Genomic DNA, 20,402 nt, shown 5'->3' on the forward strand with positions numbered 1-20,402 from the left:
GTGATTGTAAATTTAGAGTGCTCCTGTATGGGGAGTGGAGGTGGGAGTGGTCCTATTGTTATGGCTGATCTTCAGTGCTGATTTACAGCCTCTCTGACCTCAGACTGGACCATTCCTGGAAATTCCCTTGTGTGTTTACGCAAGAGGAGCTGGTGATTATTGAGATGTACAGTACACTAGTGTCAGATTAATCATCTGTAAATCAGAGAGGGCTCCTCCTCTCATCCAGAACCATACATCCACTCTGGAGAGGGAATTACTGGTTAAAACTTCACTTGTAGTGTGAACAAACCACTGGATTAATGATAAAGTGAGTTTTATGATGGGAAACTGGCCACAAAGGTGTGCAGACAAACAAAATATAAATCACCTCATTTGAGTCCATTATGCCTTAGCTCTGTGTATTACCAGACAAATGGCCTCGACTGCTAATAGTGCACTTGATATGAAACTTACTCAGACATAATGTGAAGTGCTAGGTGTCGTTTTTCATTAATGCTCTGTAATAATGTCACAGCTGAAGATAATACAATAACTAGTTATAAGAATAAATGACTTTACCCAGCATGAGTCTGATATGTTCCCAGTGTGAAGCAGGCATAATTTATGTGAAAGCGCCTCACAGAGAGTTATTGCATTAAAGGGTTATGAATACATGGCCTAGTGATTGAGACACTGTTGATACTTAAAAAAAGGTTTTGTTGGAAACATATTCAGTGCAGAGAGGTATAAGATTTAAGGCAAAACAGTCACCGAATGGCACATATTCTTTCAGATTTCTAATTATTTTATCGTTGTGAACATTCATTCATGTTCTGTAATCATTCATTTTGATCAGGGTCAGAGTGGGTCTGGAGACTACCCGGAATCATCGGACACAAGGCAAGAAGCACCACACACACACACACACACACACCCACACACACACACACACACACACACATGTTGAATGTTTCACACATTCATTCAGTTACTCACAGTCCTCTAATCATATTCACAAATAACAGCAGACCAAATTTAAGAACGTTTACTATAGGACAGGCTTGACTATGGCCTTAAGTTAACTGGTTAAATAAATAAATAAATAAAATATCTTAAATCTTGTCCTGGACCCACCCCAGCCCCTCATACTGGTGCAGTGGACATAAATAAAAAATATATACTAATATCAACGCACTGTCTTCCTCCACTCAGCACAACGATAAGGAACGAACAAGTGGATGGAAGAGAGGGCAAAAAAGACAAGAAAAGAAAGAAAAAAAAGAAGGAAAGAAAGAAAGAAAGAAGAATGTAACGTACACTAGTCCAACGAACTCTTTTGTTTTTGTGGTGTTGACGTCAGCAGTGCGGTTTTTTTCGAAAGTCGCTATCTGATTGGTTAAGTCTTTAAAAGGCCCGCTCTGATTGGTTGCCGGAATGCCTGATTGTTATTGGCTACCGGTGCAGTGTTTGAAAACTGCGGCGTGCAGCTGCTGAGATACTCAAGCGGCTTTAACAGTAAGTCTGAGATTTGGATAAATTCTGCAAATATTTAATGCTTTAGTGATTATTCTTACGGCTTTATATACAGAGCCAGTGATCTGTGGAGTGTTAGACTGTTGTTATTGTTACAAATCAATCAGAGATTTAAAATAGTTCTACGTTTAGTCGTGTTTACTGGTTTGTCATGTTGTATTTTAAGTTTGCTGATGTTTCTCGTATTTCCTGTGTTTAGATTAGACATTTGTTGGGAGTTTATTTAAATACGTGCACTATTTGTGTATTATATTCGTTTTATTCTGAAAGCGTTTCGGTACTTTTTTTAGTTGTAGTTTTATGAGCTATCCCTTTCAGTTCAGTCGGATCTGATACCTCCCACGATTCATAGCGAGAAAAGGCTTACGGCTTTGAGGCAAACAAACAAAAAATACACCAATTAGACCTGAAATAAGGTCGTAATGTAGCAGCGTAATGTGTGTATATATATATATATTATTTTTTTTCCCAAATAATATCATTTTAGAACCGGGAATAAAGGGGAGTTCCCTATTGTTTGAAGCTTCTGAATAAGATGGTTAAGACAAAAACAAAGACATTGACTGGGTGACATGCTGAACCAGACCTGCACACTGTGGTATTGAATCAAACCAGACATCCACCTCAGAAAGCTGTTGCAGAAGATATGACAGAAAAAAATCAAATTAACCTTATACTGCGTGTCATGCTTATTTGAGTTCATGGTATTTTTAAATTTTAAACTATTATCTCATGAAGGAAGGAGGATTGACTAAATCACTTTTCTCTTTTGTTATTCCTAGAACTACCTCCACCATGCTTCGCTCAGGTGAAGCGGCTGAGCTGCAGTGCACTGTTGCAGTGGAACGCGTGAGTGCCACCTCTGGCCAGGTGATGAAGCGACGTGTCTCTCGCTCTGCTGCAGTTCTGCTGGGACGCGATGAGTTTAATGAGCTCATGCTGAGAGTTCAGGACTACAAGGGAGGACACACAGAGAGTTTCATGCTGCGGGACTTCCAGCTTTTTACCCGTTTTGCTAAAGATGGCAAGTGCACCATAAAAGTAGAGCCTGAGGGGACACAGGTTTTAATCTCTGACTGTCCTCCAGATCGTCTGTCCAATTTTTTGCGAACCCTGAAAATTAAACATGAAGCCTCACGAGACCAGAAGCCTGTGAGTGACCGGGTCAGACTGCGAGCAGCTCTCCCTCGATCCTTTAACACCATCAGCCCCCTGCAGCAGAAGGATGTGCAGAAAATCAACGAACTTCGCAGCAAAGTCAACGCACCTCTGCAGCTGAAATCTGCCAGTAATAAAAACAACATAAGTAATAATATTAAAAATGCTGGAGGGTCATTACAGGTCAAAAGGCCAAGATCGGACTGCGATACAAGCCCGGTATGATTCATTAATATGAAATATTACCTTGAGGATGTTGCAAATTGTTCCTATGCACTGTGTCTGAAATGTTTTTAGCACTTTCTTATAATGAGTAAATTCATGCAAGTTTAAAATACAGACATTAAGAGTGTAGAAAAGCATCAAGTAGGATGCTATGGAACAGCTGCAAAGAGCCTAGTGTTACTATGCCTAAGTGCAGCTACATGGATGTAATACCTGGTGTTTGTTCTCCAGAACTATTAATCCAACATCAGAACCTCACAAATGTTTATTTGGCTGACTACTGTGTGATCCAGGTGTCCAGAAACATTGGCCATATAATTGATACATGTACATTCTGTCAACCTGATAAGGCTGAGGGCTCCAGAGCATTGCAGAGCATTACCATAATGCATAAATTTATTCAGACACTCACAAGAAAAGCTCCCCACAACAGTGTCTGGTTGAATATTTCAGTTTGGAATTCTGATGTGCTTCGGGTCTTATATTTTACAGTTAATGAAGGTATAATATTCCTGTGTGTTGTAGGTAAAAGCTCTGCACCCAAACAAAAAGCCCATCCTGACGTTGCCAGTGGCACGCAAACTCAGCAAAGAACAGACTGCGGTTCTGGATGCGGTTCTAAGTGGAAAGAATGTCTTCTTCACTGGAAGTGCAGGTATTTTAAAAAAATCACATGAGTGTATATGTCTATATTTCTTTTAATCGTTTCTGATGAATATAAGTCTCTTTCAGGTACAGGGAAGTCTTTTCTCTTGAAGAGGATTGTGGGATCTTTGCCTCCTAAAAGCACTTACGCTACAGCAAGCACTGGTGTTGCTGCATGTCACATCGGGGGAACCACGCTGCATAGTTTTGCAGGTGAGAAAAGGTTCTGACCTGTATGTCCAGTGTAAACACTGTTTTCACATAGTGGTCCCTTCTGTTCTGTTTACACGCTTCTAAAGGAAATGGCTGTGGGAGTGACGCTGATTTCTGTATTCAGTGTCTCATTGTAAAATGAATAATGTATAAATGTAGTATTTTAATAGAGGGCACAGCTTCAAGGACATAGCAAACAGTAATTTTATATATATATATATATATATACACACACACACATACATATGTCCATCCATCCATTATCTGTAACCACTTATCCAATTTAGGGTCGCGGGGGGTCCAGAGCCTACCTGGAATCACTGGGCGCAAGGCAGGAATACACCCTGGAGGGGACGCCAGTCCTTCACAGGGCAACACAGACACACACACATTCATTCACACACTCACACCTACGGACACTTTCGAGTCGCCAATCCACCTGCAACGTGTTTTTTTTGGACTGTGGGAGGAAACCGGAGCACCCGGAGGAAACCCACGCGGACACGGGGAGAACACCACATACATATGTGTATATGTAAATTTTTTTTTTTTTCCCCTTCCCCTCTCCCCCTTCCTTTCTGCGTCCACACAAAACCAATCTCGGGCACATGGGGGGTAATGCATTATTCACGTTTTCAAGCAGATTAGCTGGGAATCATGGCTAAAATACCGTACTGTATTAAGAGCATTTAAAGAAGCAGTAATTTTAATTGTAAATGAATTGGCAAAAAAAAAGTTTGACAGTGTTTTTATAATATTTACATTTAATCTGTTACATTCAACTCAGAATATATGAATAATCACACGGCTTTGTAGTCACAGAATGAACCATATGTTCCATATAATGGGTTCTTGATATGAGACAGCCTTTTTTTTAAAAAAGGGGTTTAATGCAAAATCTGTGACACATCCAGACCATTAGGTAAAACCTGAAGAAATTGCCTGAATGCTTTTAAGTGAAAAGTATATGCAAGGTATGCTCAGAAGAGAGCACAGTTTATGATATTATTATTATAAGAATACTCTCCTCCTTTTTGGTACAATCATTTGCCTGCCTCTTAAAGTGTATCTACTGTTTCCATTTTGTGTTAGGTATTGGCTCAGGCTCTGCTCCTCTGGAGCAGTGTGTGGAACTGGCTCAGCGTCCTGGAGTCCGGCAGCACTGGATTAGCTGCAAACACCTCATCATTGATGAGATCTCCATGGTGGACGCCCAGTTCTTCGACAAACTCGAGGCAATAGCACGGTGTGTAGATGAGATTTTGTTTCCTCTGAAATGAAGTGCATTAATGGGGAATTTGTTACACGTCAGGGCTGGACTGGGACAAAAAAATTGGTTCTGGCGTTTTGGACCAGACACATTCGATAACGCACCTTTTTCAGATTTACGGTCTCTTGAATCATCAAATCAAATTTATTTGTACACCACTTTTTATCATGGATTTTGCCACAAAGCAGCTTCACAGAATTCCAGTAAAGATGAAGTTTTAACATGTAAAGAACCCCAGGTGAGTAAGCCAGAGGCAACAGTGACAAGGAAAAACTCCCTCAGAGCTGAGGAAGAAACCTTGGGAGGAACCAAGGCTCACAACGGGGGACCTATCCTCCTCTGGTCAATCTACTGGAAATAATCGTTAGGAATCCGTGAAAGCTTCAGTGTAGGGGCAGCTCCAAGGCACTTGGTGGTGGTTGGAGCGTGGAGCAGGAGCTCAATAGTTATCCATCAGTGTCCAGCCAGACAAGTGGGCAGTCCTTTACTCGGAAAAAGGTAAAGGGATGGAATTAGTTTTAATCTGTTTGGGTGAATGTAAAGCAGAAATGTGAACATTTCCAGAGTGTGGCTAATGACTCCAGCAGATCTGACTATGACAGCTTTAATTAAAAGGAGAGAACCAGAAGGATACACGGACACGGGAGCGTCCTGAAACACTGACACTGGAGCAGAGGCTCCATCGTCGACAAACCCAAGTGATCGCGTGAAGCGTCCGGATGGCACAAGGGTCTCAGTTTTTACTATAATTCCCTGTGACTATGGACCCCCTGGATCTGCTGCCTTTATCTTTGGTAGGGGGGGCATTAACTACCAAAAGCTAAATTTAAACAAATGTGTTTTGGCCTAGATGTGAAGATTCTGGTTGTGTCTGAGTCCCGAACGTTTTCTCTTTAAAATCTTTCCAGAGTTGGTGCTTTATAAGAAAAAGCTCTCTCCAGCTGAGGCCTTCTGAATTCTGGGACCTATTAAAAGTACGGTACACTGTGATCTGAGTAATTGTGGAGGCTCACTATATCTGGGAGCAATGCTGTAAGGTATTGATTGCACAAAGCTTAGTGAGTGAGGGTAGGTAAGGATGTTGGATGATTAGCTCTGGATACCAAACCCCACTTAAATCAACAGCAGGTAAGATTTAGTTTTGTTTTTTGCACTCATGGGCTCCCCAGAGTCCTCTAGAGTTGCAGAATGTTTTTTTTTTTTTCACAGCACTCTCCTGAAATCAAAGGATGGGTGAGGGGCAGGGGGTGTTTTCCTACCCTCCTCAGTTACACAGTGCAGTTTCTGCAGTCCTGAGCCTGTGCTGTTCTCCCTATTACAGTTTAGAGAATCTTCACAATGATTTTGAAGTTGTAATTTTAAGATATTACCCAATGTTGCTTTAAACTCATCCCAAAGGTATTGGGTGGAGCAGTTTCACTTTGCTGGCTTTTTGGCCAGCACTTGACTTTGGACATAATAACAGCTGCACAACTTAACAACTTCTGTTAAGAGTCCTTTTAATGGCTTTTTGTATTTGCCAAATTTATTAAGAACCTACTTAATATACAGTGGCTGGACATTTTAATTTTTGTGAAAAAAAAAAAAAAAGTCTGTAACAAAAATGATATTTAAATGAACTTTTTTATTCTGTGACACAAAATAGAAAGTCCTTCCGGCTGATGAACCGATTGTGTTCATCACTCAGGTGTTTGTCCTTAATGACAGATGGTGAATAGATAATGGATGTTTTGGGGATGAGCAGATGTTCCAGCCTCGTAGCACAATGAACCAGTCCAACAAATCAAATATTTGATACTAATTAATGACCTCAGAAATCTCACTGACCGAATGAGCACCATGTGAATCCGATTAACAAATGTTTGACCTGTCTGTGTGGTCTTTCCTGGCTGAAGGTCTGTCAGAAGATCCAATGAGCCATTTGGAGGGATCCAGCTGATTGTGTGTGGAGATTTCCTCCAGCTTCCGCCAGTCACTAAAGGAAACGAGAAAATCGGCTTCTGTTTCCAGGTATGAGGCATGAATAGTGGCCCAATATGTCAGTCTGGTGTTCACTCCAACACACAGGTAAACGGGTTTTTACAGGGTGGGCCAATTATTTGGATACACCTTAATAAAATGGAAATGGTTGGTGATATTAACTTCCTGTTTGTGGCACATTAGTGTATGGGAGGGGGGAATCTTTTCAAGATGGGTGATGACCATGGTGGCCATTTTGAAGTCGGCCATTTTGGATCCAACTTCTGTTTTTTCAATGAAAAGAGGGTCATGCTACACATGAAACTTATTGGGAATTTCACAAGAAAAACAATGGTGTGCTTGGTCAAAGTGCTGCCCATTGTGTTGGATTGTCAATGCAACCCTTTTCTCCCACTCTTCCCACACTGATAGCAACACTGCAGGAGAAATGCTAGCACAGGCTTCCAGTATCCGTAGTTTCAGGTGCTGCACATCTTGATGGTATGGTGTGGTATATGGGGTACAAAGATAGTGGGGCCATTCTTCATCAATGGAAACCTCAAGGCCACTGGATATGCGAAATTGCTACATGATCATGTGTTTTCGTCTTTATGCACTGAAGCTGGGACGTTCCCTGAGGTTTTCCAGCAAGATGGTGCACCACCACATTATGGGTGTCAGGTCCGAGCATTCCTAGATGAACAGTTTCCTGTTAGATCCGAAATGGCCGCCATGGTCATCACCCATCTTGAAAAGTCCACCCCCCCATATACTAATGTACCACAAACAGGAAGTTAATATCACCAACCATTCCCATTTTATTAAGGTGTATCCATATAAATGGCCCAGCCTGTAGTTTGTAGGATAAGCTGAAAAATCTTCATGATATTTAGATCAGATTTTAACCCTGTTTACTATTTTGGACACTTTTACAGTCAGAAGTGATTGTAACCTTCTGGAGTTTTCCCTCTAATGTGAAATTAATTGTCTTTGCAGGCAAGGAGCTGGAGGAAATGCATACAGGTGAACATGGAGCTGATGGAAGTCCGGAGACAGACTGACCGCTCCTTCATCTCCCTGCTGCAGGCCATCAGAGTAGGCAGGTAAATCTTTTCACTCTGTTCTACCTTCTCTTTTTTCGCAGTCCCTTGCAACCATGTACTTTTAAACACGCGCGGTTCTCATGAAAAGCTGGTAACAGGTGCAGCGGTGTGACTGAAATGATTCCCTATTCATTCAGTCAATAAGTACATAGATTTTTTTATTTTGAGGGCACCGCAATCTCCAACAATGCACTCATAATTGATAATTAATTAACATCAGAGCTCATACAGCTCAGCTGAATGTGGATCAAGATTCATTGTGAGTTTCTTGGTTACCAGGCAACAGGATGCGGAAGTGACAGAATAAACTTGTCTTAGCACTTCTCTCTCTCCACTTTTCTCAGTTTTTGACTCACCCTTTTCCAACCAGATCCCCTTCAATATCACACCCTGCCTTCTGCCCCTCAGAAATAATCTGTTTTCCCTGCAGGTCACTTCCCCTGGCGGTTGGTCAGCTTCCCTGAGTCACTGACATGCCAGATAACAGGCCTTCTCTGACTGGGGTCTGGTGCCCCCACCCCAACCCCACACACGCACACTTACTTCGCGTTAAATTTACCCATTCAACCAAGACATGTTTGGGTCCAGAGTTTGCTTCTGTGGTTTGAGCACTGGAGCTCTGAATCTTAAACTTATATTGTTTGCTACGTTTTGCTGCTTAAAGTTATTAATTATATTTTTATAAAATCTAATACACAAGATAAAGAATGAAAATTTCATAGTCCCTGTATCAACCACTTTATTCTTCATAGAGTTCCCACCACCCCAACCCCCACACACACGCGCATTATATTTATATATATATATATAAATGAGAGAGAGGGAGAGGAAAATGCATTTAGTTGAATATTTATGCGTCCAGGTCAGTAGAATGGCTGAAGTAGAATCACTATTGGTTCCTGGTGTTAAAAATGGAGGTCATTTTAAACCTGTTTTATGTAGTGTTTCTGGCATTTTTGTATGAAATCCACAATTTTTAATCAATTTCTGGCTTCTCCTGTGGTGACCCTTGGTGACCTTCAGTGACCCTTAACTTACCCATTCCCCAGAGCCACGGAGGAAGTCACTTCCCAGCTGCTGAAAACAGCCAATAACCGCATAGAAAGACACGGTATCCTGGCGACGAGGCTGTGCACGCACAAGGACGACGTGGAGCTCACTAACGAGAACAAACTCCAGCAGTTACCAGGTGGGCTGGATATCTGTGTCAAGCTGAGTATGTGCGTACATACACACACACACAAACACAAAAACACCACCACCACCACCACCTCCTCCTCCTTACTGTGTTTAACCATCTATGACTTAATCACTCTCTGTTTGCCCTGGGGAATGGTTCAGATGTTTGTATCCCACTGACACAGGAAAATCCTGGAAACACCTTCTGCTGGTGTAACAATCCTTAAACGTTAGAATTGCACAAGCAATTATTATGGGTACAAATTGATGTTAAACCATTTTTGTTAAACATATATAATTGTAATGGCCGTATGTGTGAGTGTGTGTTGCCCTGTGAAGGACTGGCACCCCTACATGGTGTGTTCCTGCCTTGCACCCAGTGATTCTGGGTAGGCTCCAGACCCACCATAACCCTGAATTGGATAAGCGGGTCCTGTGTTTGATCTCCACTTCAGGTCATTGTCTGTGTGGTTTTCCACCAGGACCTGGGTGTCCTGCCAAAGTCCAAACACACATTGATGGACTGGGGCTGTGTATGTACATGAGCTCTATCCTGTATTGTCTATTCAACAATGTATAATTCAGAGCGCCCCTGTTCTGAAATGTGTGTGCTGCAGACATGTGTATAGTTCATCTGTGGGTAAGTGAAGTGTTCTGGCTTTAATTCCAGGGCCTTTGCGAGTGTTTGAGGCAGTGGACAGTGACCCGATTCTGGTGAAGACCATAGATGCTCAGAGTCCAGTGGGGGCTGTCTTACAGCTTAAAGTCGGAGCTCAGGTAAGGGCTTAAACTTTAGACGTTATAGTCTAAACCTTAATGTAGAAACAAATGAATAGTAGTGTTTGTTTGTTTAGGTCATGCTCACCAAGAACCTGGACGTTCAGAGAGGCCTTGTGAACGGTGCGAGGGGTGTGGTGGTGGATTTCTTACCTGGAAATAAAGGTATGGCTCTGAGTTATGTAATGCCTCTGCTGGTGGCTTATTTTACATCAAGTAAAATGGCTCATTTTTTCTATTTCAGCTCCAGGTAGAAGTACAGGGACTTGTAAATATGTTAGTTTCTTTCCTATTTTTAAGGCATTTAACAAAAAGAAATGCATTGTAACTGGTTAAACCAACCATGTTCTCTCTCTGGCAGGTTTGCCTCGTGTGCGTTTCCTGTGTGGAGCAGTGGAGGTGATTAAACAAGAGAAGTGGATGTTCAAAGCTGGCGGAGGGCTCTACCTCAGCCGACAGCAGCTTCCACTCAAACTGGCCTGGGCCATTTCCATCCACAAGAGTCAGGTCAGTCTCTACAGCGGAGCTCCGAAGGGTTTAAAGCACCCACATCCTTTGTTTTCCAGAAGCTCTTTATTCCATAGTTCTCTTTTTTTTCCCTATGACTTCATCTGTGTGATGAAGTCCAATAAGCAGTCCAGAGTGAAACACCCTAGCTCCACCCATTCATTACTGAAGTTATAAACTGTTGTAGGCTGAATAGGGGATATATGAACAGTTTTTGGCCTATGTTACTCCATGGTTCAGGTCTGTTTCAAAAGAAAAACATAGAAATTTAATGTAAGGTGGGGAATTTTTTTAACAGTGAAAGCGAGTCATCCAATAAATCAGTAATTGGATTTCTTTTGGTGATCGTATCCCTCAGCCTCTATTGTTAGGTTCACAGACAACTAAAGGAATTTTACAACCTTAAGACTTGTTATAAAGATGTAAACCAACATAAAGCCCTACGATTAAGAGACTGAGGTCATGACCTTTTTAAAAAAGACAGTGGTACTTTAACAAAAGAGCAAAGTTGGCTGTGACTCACTGGAGATGAAACTTCTGTGGGTTAGTCAGACATACTTCCGCTAAAGCCACTCCTCCAGTCTCTCTCACTCTGTATTCTTCACCTTTCTGACGTCTTGAATGTGTGTTTTTATGGGTAATGATATCAATGGTGATTCTGGAACTCATCCCAGTGGGAAACCTGTTTTGGGAACATGACTTTGGTGTTTTTAAATGTTTTTCAGCAGTAAATGAGGTTTTTGTGAAATGGCATTAGTCTGAACCTGCAGTCTCCAGTCAGAGAGTGGAACAGTGTTCCTAATGGATCCATTAGAGCTGTCTGTACATTACATTACGTGTGTACTGTAATCAGGCTTATTAGTTAAGGTGGAAATTATGCTGATACCTGCTTTTGAGCCACTGGCCTTGGTCAGAGAGGACAGACGGACACTGATACAGTCTGCTGTTATAAGTGCAGAGCAACAAGGCACAACTGTTTTATTGACTTCCTTTTTATCAGGTGTGACACCAGTGGACTGTTGCATCAAAAAAAAAACACCTAAGACTCCTACTGAACACGTTGTGAATAAGGAGAGACTGGAGAGGTTTTTGATCAGATTTTCAGACTCAAGATCTACTCAAAGTCCAGTTTTAAATCCTATAGAGAATTCTCTCCTCTCACCCTTCCCTTCACAACTAGCCTGCAACTCAAAAGTCCCATCCTGCAAGTTGTTGGGATTGGTTCCTTAGTTGTGTGATGTAAGAAAACGTCTGTCTGAACCTGTGTTTCTGAAACTGTTTGGAAAGCTGCAGTTTTAAATTAAAAATGCTCAGTCACAGGGCATTACTGCTTATTCATTCAGGATATGCCTACTACTACTAGCACAAACAAACACGCTAACAAGACTAAACCTTTTATTCTGCTTGTGTAGCTCTGAAAAGAGGAGTTTTAAGGGGTTTAATCAGTGACTGGAAGGTGGCTTTAATGGGTTGTATTAGGCTTTATTTTTGTTTATACTTTCTTTTTTCATTCATTCATTGTCTGTAACCACTTATCCAGTTCATGGTGGGTCCAGAGCCTACCCGGAATCACAGGGGGCAGGAACACAACCTGGAAGGGTTGCCAGTCATTCACAGGGCAACACACACACCTATTCACTCACACTAACACCTACGAACACTTATTATTTATTTATTTATTATTTGGAACCATGGGAGAACACACCAAACCTTGAACTGGACTTGAACCCACAACCTCCAGATCCCTGGAGCTGTGTGACTGCGACACTACCTGCCACACTAACTTTATTGTTGTTTATTTATCTGTATTAGCACTTGTGTCCAGTGTGGTGTTCCTGTCCGACCTGGAAATCGAACCCCTCTCTCCACTACTCCCAGCATCTGTAGCAGTGAAGTGATTGACTCTGTTGTTCCGTGCTGGCTTTTAGGGGATGACTCTGGACTGTGTGGAGATCTCTCTGGCCCGAGTGTTCGAGAGAGGTCAGGCGTACGTGGCTCTGTCTCGCGCCCGGAGTCTGGAGGGGCTTCGTGTGATGGACTTTGATCCTCGAGTGGTCCAGGCTGACCCGGACGTGCTGCTGTTTTATAAAAAACTGAGGAAGGAGAGGCTGCTCATGCAGGTCGGTGCCATCTCCATCTGCAAAACTGATCTCACTATGGAAAAGCATCTTTAGTTATGATGTGCGTGTTCTCTCTCCACCCTGCTGTTACTTTATTATATATAATTATGTAATATAATATATAGCAGTGTCACTGTTGGAATGAGAATAGTGCTCCTGTAAAGTCAGTGGAGCTGATAAAATGGACAATGAGTACAAACAAGGAGGTGATTTAATAATCTAGTTACATGATCTCTCTCCATTGACAGATCATTTGAGTTGTCTGCCATAGGTTGATCTAGTCACTTGATCACAGTTCATTTAAAACAATGACAATGTTTTTCAAAAGCCTTAATTACCTTAATATATTCTCAGAAAACACAGACTGAGAATATTATGTATAAAGCAGCTTTCACAGGTCACGATGACCTGTCTATACTTTTTGTCGTACTCAATCTCCCGTTCAGAATTCATCTTAAATCCTCAAGTCATCCTGATGACCATTGCCCTTCAGTGTCCCAGACAGAAAGATTGCCTCAGGTTCAGAAAGTGATTCCTGACCCCACATGAGCCGAGCTCTTTAAAGAAAGATGAATAGCTTGTATGCTTTTGACTTAATTCCACTTTTACATTGAGCTGTGCGAGTGGCGTTTAATATTGATTTTCCCGGATGTTCTGCTTCTCCATTTCTAATATGTCTAATAGGTCTTCGCCTAAAAGGTTAAAATTTAATCATTGATGGATGTGTGGCTTTTTCAGAAATGAAGAATGCACCAGCGCTGCATAAATGTATTTATGGAAAACAGGAGTTATTCCTCATTCTCACTGTCCTTTCTGATCTCTTCCAGTCCTCCATCAGTGACTTTGTTGGAAAAAGCAACAAGGAGAATGAAGTCTGGTGAAGAATCATGTCTTCAAATGACTGTGCACCGTGTGCATAAGTGTTTTTTGTTTTGTTTTAAATTAATTTATCATGTCCTTATTCACCTCCCGACAGCTCTGCGAGAGCATGGATTATTATTAGGATGATTTTTTTAAATATTTTTTTTTAAGATGACTTTTTCAGACAAACATTATTTAATAAAGTTTAACCTTTTTTTTAAGGCCTGTCCATGTTGACTGATTTCAGAACTTCTATCCTGGTGTACCATTATAGTGCTGTTATAAAAATCCCATAGTTCAACCTACAGTAACATTCATTCATTATCTGTAAGCGCTTATCCAGTTCAGGGTTGCGGTGGGTCCAGAGCCTACCTGGACTCATTGGGCGCATGGCGGGAATACACCCTGGAGGGGCACCTGTTCTTCACAGGGCAACACACACACACACGCTCACACCTACGGACACTTTTGAGTCGCCAATCCACCTACCAACGTGTGTTTTTGGACTGTGGGAGGAAACCGGAGCACCTGGAGGAAACCCACGGAGAGAACACATCAACTCCTCACAGACAGTCACCGGGAGCAGGAATTGAACCCACAACCTCCAGGTCCGTGGAGCTGTGTGACTGCGACACTAACCTGCTGCACCACCGTGCCGCCCCCTACAATAATAATACTTTATTTTTATTTTTTTAAATACTTGAACTACAATTGTGATTTCACTTATCATACCATTATCACATTTAAAACAATACCACAGTATAGAGTAATACCTCTGCTGCCAAAAGATACATAGTGTGGCCTCTGCAGTGCTGAGCCTAGAGTAGCAACGACAGAGACACTATTTTCCCTATTACAGCTCAGTGGAGCATCACAATGATTTAGAAGCTGGAATTTTAAGGTAAATATTCTACCTGGTGTTGCTTTAAGAAGTCTGTGAACAATGGTGCAATGTTTCTATCCTACTTGTGTCTCTTCTGGATTGTTGTCTTCTGGCAACACCTCTCACTGCAATTTAATGGACAGGCATAGAAGAGATATTTGTCATGCTTTTTTCTTTCTTTCTACAGTTAATTCACTTCTACATAATTTCAGCATGTACAGAAATTAAGGCACATGCTTCACTGTTTTACCACTGATATCTTCGATATAGTAAATAATTTTAGCTTTCAGATATTAATATTTGCTAATTGACAGTCATAGGGTACCCATTGCAGGGGACGGTTTGTGAAGGCTGCTGTTCAGAAAAGAAACTCATTATTAAAAGCCTTTATTAATAAACACTATCAGAGCTGAGATGAGAAATGCAGCACAGCTACACACAGGATGCTCTTCATTAAGTGATGTACTTTAGGGTTGTTACAGTGAGTGCTCTTTGTTCTCTGCTGTGTTTTGTGTAAATGAGCTCAAAGGAAAAACAGCACTGCACCAGGCGAGTTTTTATGTTAGTTTGTTTCCTTGCCTTACAATGTTCTGTATGCTCCACTCTGCCATTAATACATTTTAATTTATGGAAAAAAACCTTCACAAACCTCTTCTAATGCAATGTCTCAGACATCAGCCGTGTATTCATAAACCTTTCATAAGTAGAACTATCTGTGAGGAGCTTTTAGAAACCTTGAGTTCCTCAGACGTCTGGCTCTCATGCTTCTTTAATGTTTATTTTTGGAGAAACCCTGAAGGTTCTTTGTCTTGGTACGGTGTTATGAAACATTCTCCTTTGGATAAGGCTGGTATTACAGAAACCAGAGCCCACCTATAATCTCTGAGTGCAAGACAGGAATCACACTGGACTGTTCGCCAGTCTATCACAGGGCTCCACATACTCAAACATTCACTCATGTAGACACTATTGAACAGACTTCTCCACTGACCAAAACATGGGGAGAAAACAGGAGCACCTGGAGGACATGGGGAGAACACACCACACACCAGGGTCCATGATCCTGCTGCACTGAGAATGGTCCACCTTCCAATTATCTGCTCTGTGGTGGTCCTGTTTTAGTCCGGATCATTGAAGAACAGGGCCAACGTGGGGCAACAAAGAATGCAGATGGACTACAGTGACTTCAGAATTACGAAGTGAAACAATAGGAGCAGTGGAGCTGATAAAATGTACAATATGTTCAGAAGCAAGTTGGTTTTGATGTATCTTGAATGTTTATGAATCGCAGATTGATTCTTGAGTGGTGCTGCCACCAAGTGGCTATTTAAGTTGTTGCTAAGAACATTTACATGATAGTTATTTATATATAAATATTTTAATATTTATTTTGAAAACCATCATGTTTTATTATAAAACTTTTCTTGAACTGCCAGCCCCTGTGGGCCCCACTGAGGTGGGGTGGCCGTTTGGGATGACAAATCCTTTGCACACAAACCTGTATCCAGCCATAAGTGTGTATATAACGTTTACTATACTTTGGGGGTGTAGAAGACACAGTTCACTTTCCTTTGTAGTGCACTTTGTAGGTAGGCAGCCATTTGAGACACAGCCCTAATAGCAATACTGTATATACACAATGTGGAACTATAAGGCGAGGGGTTGTGGTGAATGCGGAGGGTTTTACCACTGACACAAGGACAGAAACATGTCTGTGAAGCTCAGCCCGAGGTTTGTTTTCAATCAAACGAAAAACACGACGTTTTTCCTCCAGCGGCGGAATCGTGTTAAGACCAAATGGGTAAAGAACTTCTCTATTCCCTCACAGAGCGGAACAATAACAACAGGGACAATGCCTTAACCGCAAGATAGGAACTCCCGCGTGGGCCGTGTTCCAATTACCACATACTCCCTAGTGTACTGGTGCTAGTGTACGAAGTAGGACACTAGTCAATTTTTAATGAGCTCTTTTTAATTTTTACCATTATAAAAGCAGGAAACGCTTATTTATTTATTTATTTTTTTTTTTTTAATCAGTTATACTTCAACTGAGAAGAATCTCTCTCTCTCTCCTCCCTGTTTCCACCTCTATCTCCTCTCTCTCTTCCTTTTTATGAAAGTGGCTGTTTACTAGTTTTACATTGCTTTCTGTAAAATATAACTGGCATGAGGTGAATAATCCCTGAAAGTATCTGCTTATGTTAATCAGTTATAGAGTATGTTCCCCTCATGGGGGCGGCCAGGCTGATAAGTAGTATAGCACAGAATCTCCCTCCTGTAATTTTATACCTTCTAATTTTATTGTTATTAATATTGATATTAACAGGCCGGCACCAGACCGAAACTGCCCTCTACTGCCCTGGCACTGCAGCACTTTGACGCCGTATACGGCCCCCAGCTTGGCGACCTGTGGCCTTCTGTTCGAATCGGACTGCTCTGTGAGAAAAAATATGGAGCTTTAATCAACAACTTTGCCTCCAACGCTGACCTCATATCAGCCTTTCATTCCCAAGGCTGCAGAGACTTCATCAGCTCCAGACACAGCCACCAAACCCCTTTGGAGGGTCCACCACCAGAACCCGAGCTCCTCCATCAAACCCCGGCTCCGCTCAGCTCCAGGATCCAGTGTTTCGTTTTTCCCAGAGGAGATATCTCTCGATTTAAACCCGCACGGTAAGACTATGCCCACCTGGCCAAACCCTCAAATCCTCTAGCATCTCTGGAGTTTGCTGTGTTTTCTGAGTCAACATTGCAGTGAAGATTTTATGGCATTTGCCCACAACAACATCAGGTGCTGGTGCTGGAAGCTTAGGTGTGGCTCTTCAGCTTGTCCTAAAGGAATTAGATGGAGCTCCATCACTTTAGAGAAAGTGGTTGCTTTTGGCTCATGTGCAGCTCCACACCTTCCCATTTCACTTCCTGGTTTTCTAAACAGTTTTGTACACATTGTGGGTGCCATTTTAAAGTAGCCAAATTCACTTATTAAAGTGGTTGTGTACAAACATTTCAACATTGATAGTAAAGGAACACAAGGTAATTTTTGGTAAATTTGCTCCTTGGCTCATTCTCCTGACATCAGTCTCCTGCAGCACTCTCCTGAAATGAAGGTGGTGGGGGTTTGTTACCTACCCTCTGAAAAAAGTTACATAGTGCATTTCTGCAGTACTGAGCCCGGAGTAGCAACAGCAGAGGCTCTGTTGTCCCTATTACAGCTCAGTGGAGCATCACAATTATTTTGAAGCTGTAACTTTAAGGTAAAAATATAACATAGTGTTGCTTTAATTAAATGGAATTCAAGTGACTTTCCCAAATGTGAATAATGTAAATAATAATTAAATTAATATGAAAATTTAAGAGAAACCCACAAAGTCAATTTTGTTCACAGTGGAACCAGACGTCTGGTCATAGCTCATAGTTGGATACTGTGTTTTTTTTTACTCTCTCAGTCCAGACAGTGAGAGATTACTGACCTATTACCTGCTGGACGCAGCGTCTGTGCTTCCTGTCCTGGCCCTCGATGTTCAGCCGGGTCAGTCAGTTCTGGATCTGTGTGCTGGACCAGGAGGGAAAACCCTCGCTCTCCTGCAGACCCAAGCAGTCAGTAAGTACTGATTACATCATATTATTCACAGTGGAGTCTGTGATGTTTGAAATACAATCTCTGCCCAGGCCACTAGGTGTCACTATGACACATTATTATCTGTTTATAACGTTTCTGCTCTGCTCTGTGTCCAGGGTTCCTCTGGGCGAACGACCTGTCAGGGTCTCGGACAGCTCGACTCCGCCGGACGCTCCAAAGCTACGTCCCCAAAGAACTGCTGACCGAGGACAGAGTCCTCATCACGTCTTTAGATGGACGTCAGTGGACGGATAACTACAAACACGAGTTTGATAAGGTCAGGATTCAGAGCAACAGCTCACAGTAACATGAAATATTACAGTTCAATAAGTCCTCTCTGTCTCTCTCTCTCTCTCTCTCTCTCTCTCTCAGGTTCTGGTGGATGTCCCCTGTACAACAGACAGACACTCAGTAATGGAGGAGGACAATAACATATTTAAGAGGTCCAGGACTAAAGAGAGACAGATGCTGCCCTCGCTGCAGACGGAGCTCCTGCTGTGAGTTTCATTTATTCTCCACCAGTCCACACCAGCTCATCTGTTGTTTCTCCTGAAATGAAGGATATTAATCAGGAGTGTGTTCCCATTTTGCTGCTGGAAGTGGTTTACACTAGATCCTGGAAAATTGCTGTGGGAATTTGAGAGCATTTCACCCCATAAAGCACTAATGTCTGTTCCCTAACTCGTCCTAAAGATGTGGGATTCATCGCTGCAGAGGACACATTTCCACTGCTGAGGGGGTTTGTACACGTCCGGCCTGCTGCTGGCATTGGGCCACAGTGACCTTGTGTTCAGCTGTTGCTGCTTTAGATATACAGGGTTTCTACATACATTTGGACACATGACATATTCTGGTTTTGGCCTGTAGGGGGCATTAAATGACAACAAGTGAGTCTACCCACTGTCTTTTGCATTCCCCATTCTAACTTTTTCCACCTCTGTATCGTCTCTCTGTTGCACTCTCCCTTTCTCTCTCCACTTCCTTTCTTTCTGTGTATTTATCTCCTTCTTTCTTTCTTTCTTTCTTTGTTTCTTTCTCTTTCTGCTGTCTGTCACCCCCCCCCCCTCTCTCTCTACAGAGCAGGGATAAAAGCCACTCGTCCAGGAGGTGATGTCCTGTACTCGACCTGCTCTCTGTCTCAGCTGCAGAATCAGTGTGTTGTGGACCGGGCCGTCAGCGAGGCTCAGCAGATGGACATCACGGTTAAAGTCCAGGACCTCAGCGGCTTCGTCCAGCTTTTCTCCGACACGTTCCACTTCGCTCCTCGGCCTCCGGTGGGGGAGCTGGTGTTACCGCACTTGTGCGAAAACTTTGGACCCATCTATATGTGTAAATTAACAAGAATGAACTAGAGAAGTCCAACCTGAGGCTCTCAGTGGTGAATAGAAATAAAGGACACGGCTCAATGCTGCCCCCTTTTTGTCACTGGTCATAAATGTAGGCTCCTGGTTGTGTTTGTGGCCGGTAGGTGGCGACAGCTGACAAAAAGTCGAGTGAGACTCATCTCTTCCTAACAGGCAGTAATCCTTGGACAGAGCTCATTGTAGGTGTTATATGCATTTATTCACCATCTGTAAGTGCTTCATCCTGGACCATAGCATGAGGCAGAAACTCACCCTGGACGTGGCAGCACACGCTCACAAAATCACTCGCACGTGTGGACGGTTTCACACTCTCACCCAGTCAGTCATACTCCCATCTGTGAAGGTAAATGAATGAATAAACATTTTTAAGCATGTTAGAAAAACATCGACGTGCCAGTTAACCAAGGCTACTCAAACATTAGTATTAATACAGTTCAGTTCATTTCAGGGCGGCGCGGTGGCGCAGCAGGTAGTGTCGCAGTCACACAGCTCCTGGAGGTTGTGGGTTTGAGTCTAGCTCTGGGTGACAGTCTGTGCGGAGTTTGGTGTGTTCTCCCTGTGTCAGTGTGGGTTTGCTCCGGTTTTCTCCCACAATCCAAAAACACACTTTGGTAGGTGACTCAAAAGGTGTCCTTAGGTTTGTGTGAGTGGGTTCCTGAGTTGTGGCCAGTGATTCCGGGTAGAAGCACCTACAGACAATGAATGAACGAATGTTTAGAAAAGTAGAGACCTTGTGTAAAATGCACAAGTAAAAACAAGAGTCTGTGATTTGCTAATTATTGTGCGCTTTTATTTAACTGACAAAAGCACAAAGAAAATACTTCCAATGTTTCCACGGAACAGTTCGACTGTATTTTGTAAATACAACACATTTTGAATTTAACACCTGCAGCACATTTCATAAACATTCGGACCGAGCCATGTTTCCCACTGTGTTACATCACCTTTCCTTTTAATTACACTGTTTAATCATGAGGGAACTGAGGAAGTGTCATCGTTGCCTG

General features: G+C 42.3%; 2 protein-coding genes across 5 annotated transcripts; both read left to right on the plus strand.

Moving 5' to 3' along the window:
* Positions 1-1,429: 1,429 nt before the first annotated feature.
* On the plus strand, positions 1,430-13,712 carry LOC136675883 (ATP-dependent DNA helicase PIF1-like). 4 transcript variants are annotated; one of them, XR_010796226.1, is made up of 13 exons: positions 1,430-1,497; positions 2,298-2,892; positions 3,424-3,553; positions 3,631-3,756; positions 4,849-5,002; positions 6,922-7,036; positions 7,982-8,088; positions 9,138-9,277; positions 9,938-10,044; positions 10,122-10,209; positions 10,289-10,320; positions 10,406-10,551; positions 12,480-12,613. XR_010796226.1 is itself a non-coding variant. In XM_066652678.1 (13 exons), the coding sequence occupies exons 2-13, from the start codon at positions 2,311-2,313 to the stop codon at positions 13,550-13,552; spliced, it is 1,941 nt and encodes a 646-aa protein (XP_066508775.1). In that variant the 5' UTR covers positions 1,430-1,497; positions 2,298-2,310; the 3' UTR covers positions 13,553-13,712. The 4 variants fall into 4 exon arrangements, 3 of the variants coding, with proteins under 3 accessions (XP_066508775.1, XP_066508776.1, XP_066508777.1); XM_066652678.1 differs by lacking the exon at positions 10,289-10,320 and adding an exon at positions 13,499-13,712 and having other exon boundaries at positions 12,480-12,671; XM_066652679.1 differs by lacking the exons at positions 1,430-1,497; positions 10,289-10,320 and adding exons at positions 1,563-1,659; positions 13,499-13,712 and having other exon boundaries at positions 12,480-12,671.
* A 2,364-nt stretch (positions 13,713-16,076) lies between these two features.
* LOC136675911 (5-methylcytosine rRNA methyltransferase NSUN4-like) lies at positions 16,077-20,120 on the plus strand. The gene is made up of 6 exons (XM_066652715.1): positions 16,077-16,216; positions 16,742-17,088; positions 17,862-18,016; positions 18,151-18,311; positions 18,407-18,531; positions 19,113-20,120. Exons 1-6 carry the CDS (start codon positions 16,124-16,126, stop codon positions 19,384-19,386), a joined length of 1,155 nt encoding a protein of 384 aa, XP_066508812.1. The 5' UTR covers positions 16,077-16,123; the 3' UTR covers positions 19,387-20,120.
* The last annotated feature ends 282 nt before the right edge of the window (positions 20,121-20,402 follow it).

The sequence above is a fragment of the Hoplias malabaricus genome, chromosome X1 (assembly GCF_029633855.1).
Source record: "Hoplias malabaricus isolate fHopMal1 chromosome X1, fHopMal1.hap1, whole genome shotgun sequence".
NCBI lineage: Eukaryota > Metazoa > Chordata > Actinopteri > Characiformes > Erythrinidae > Hoplias > Hoplias malabaricus.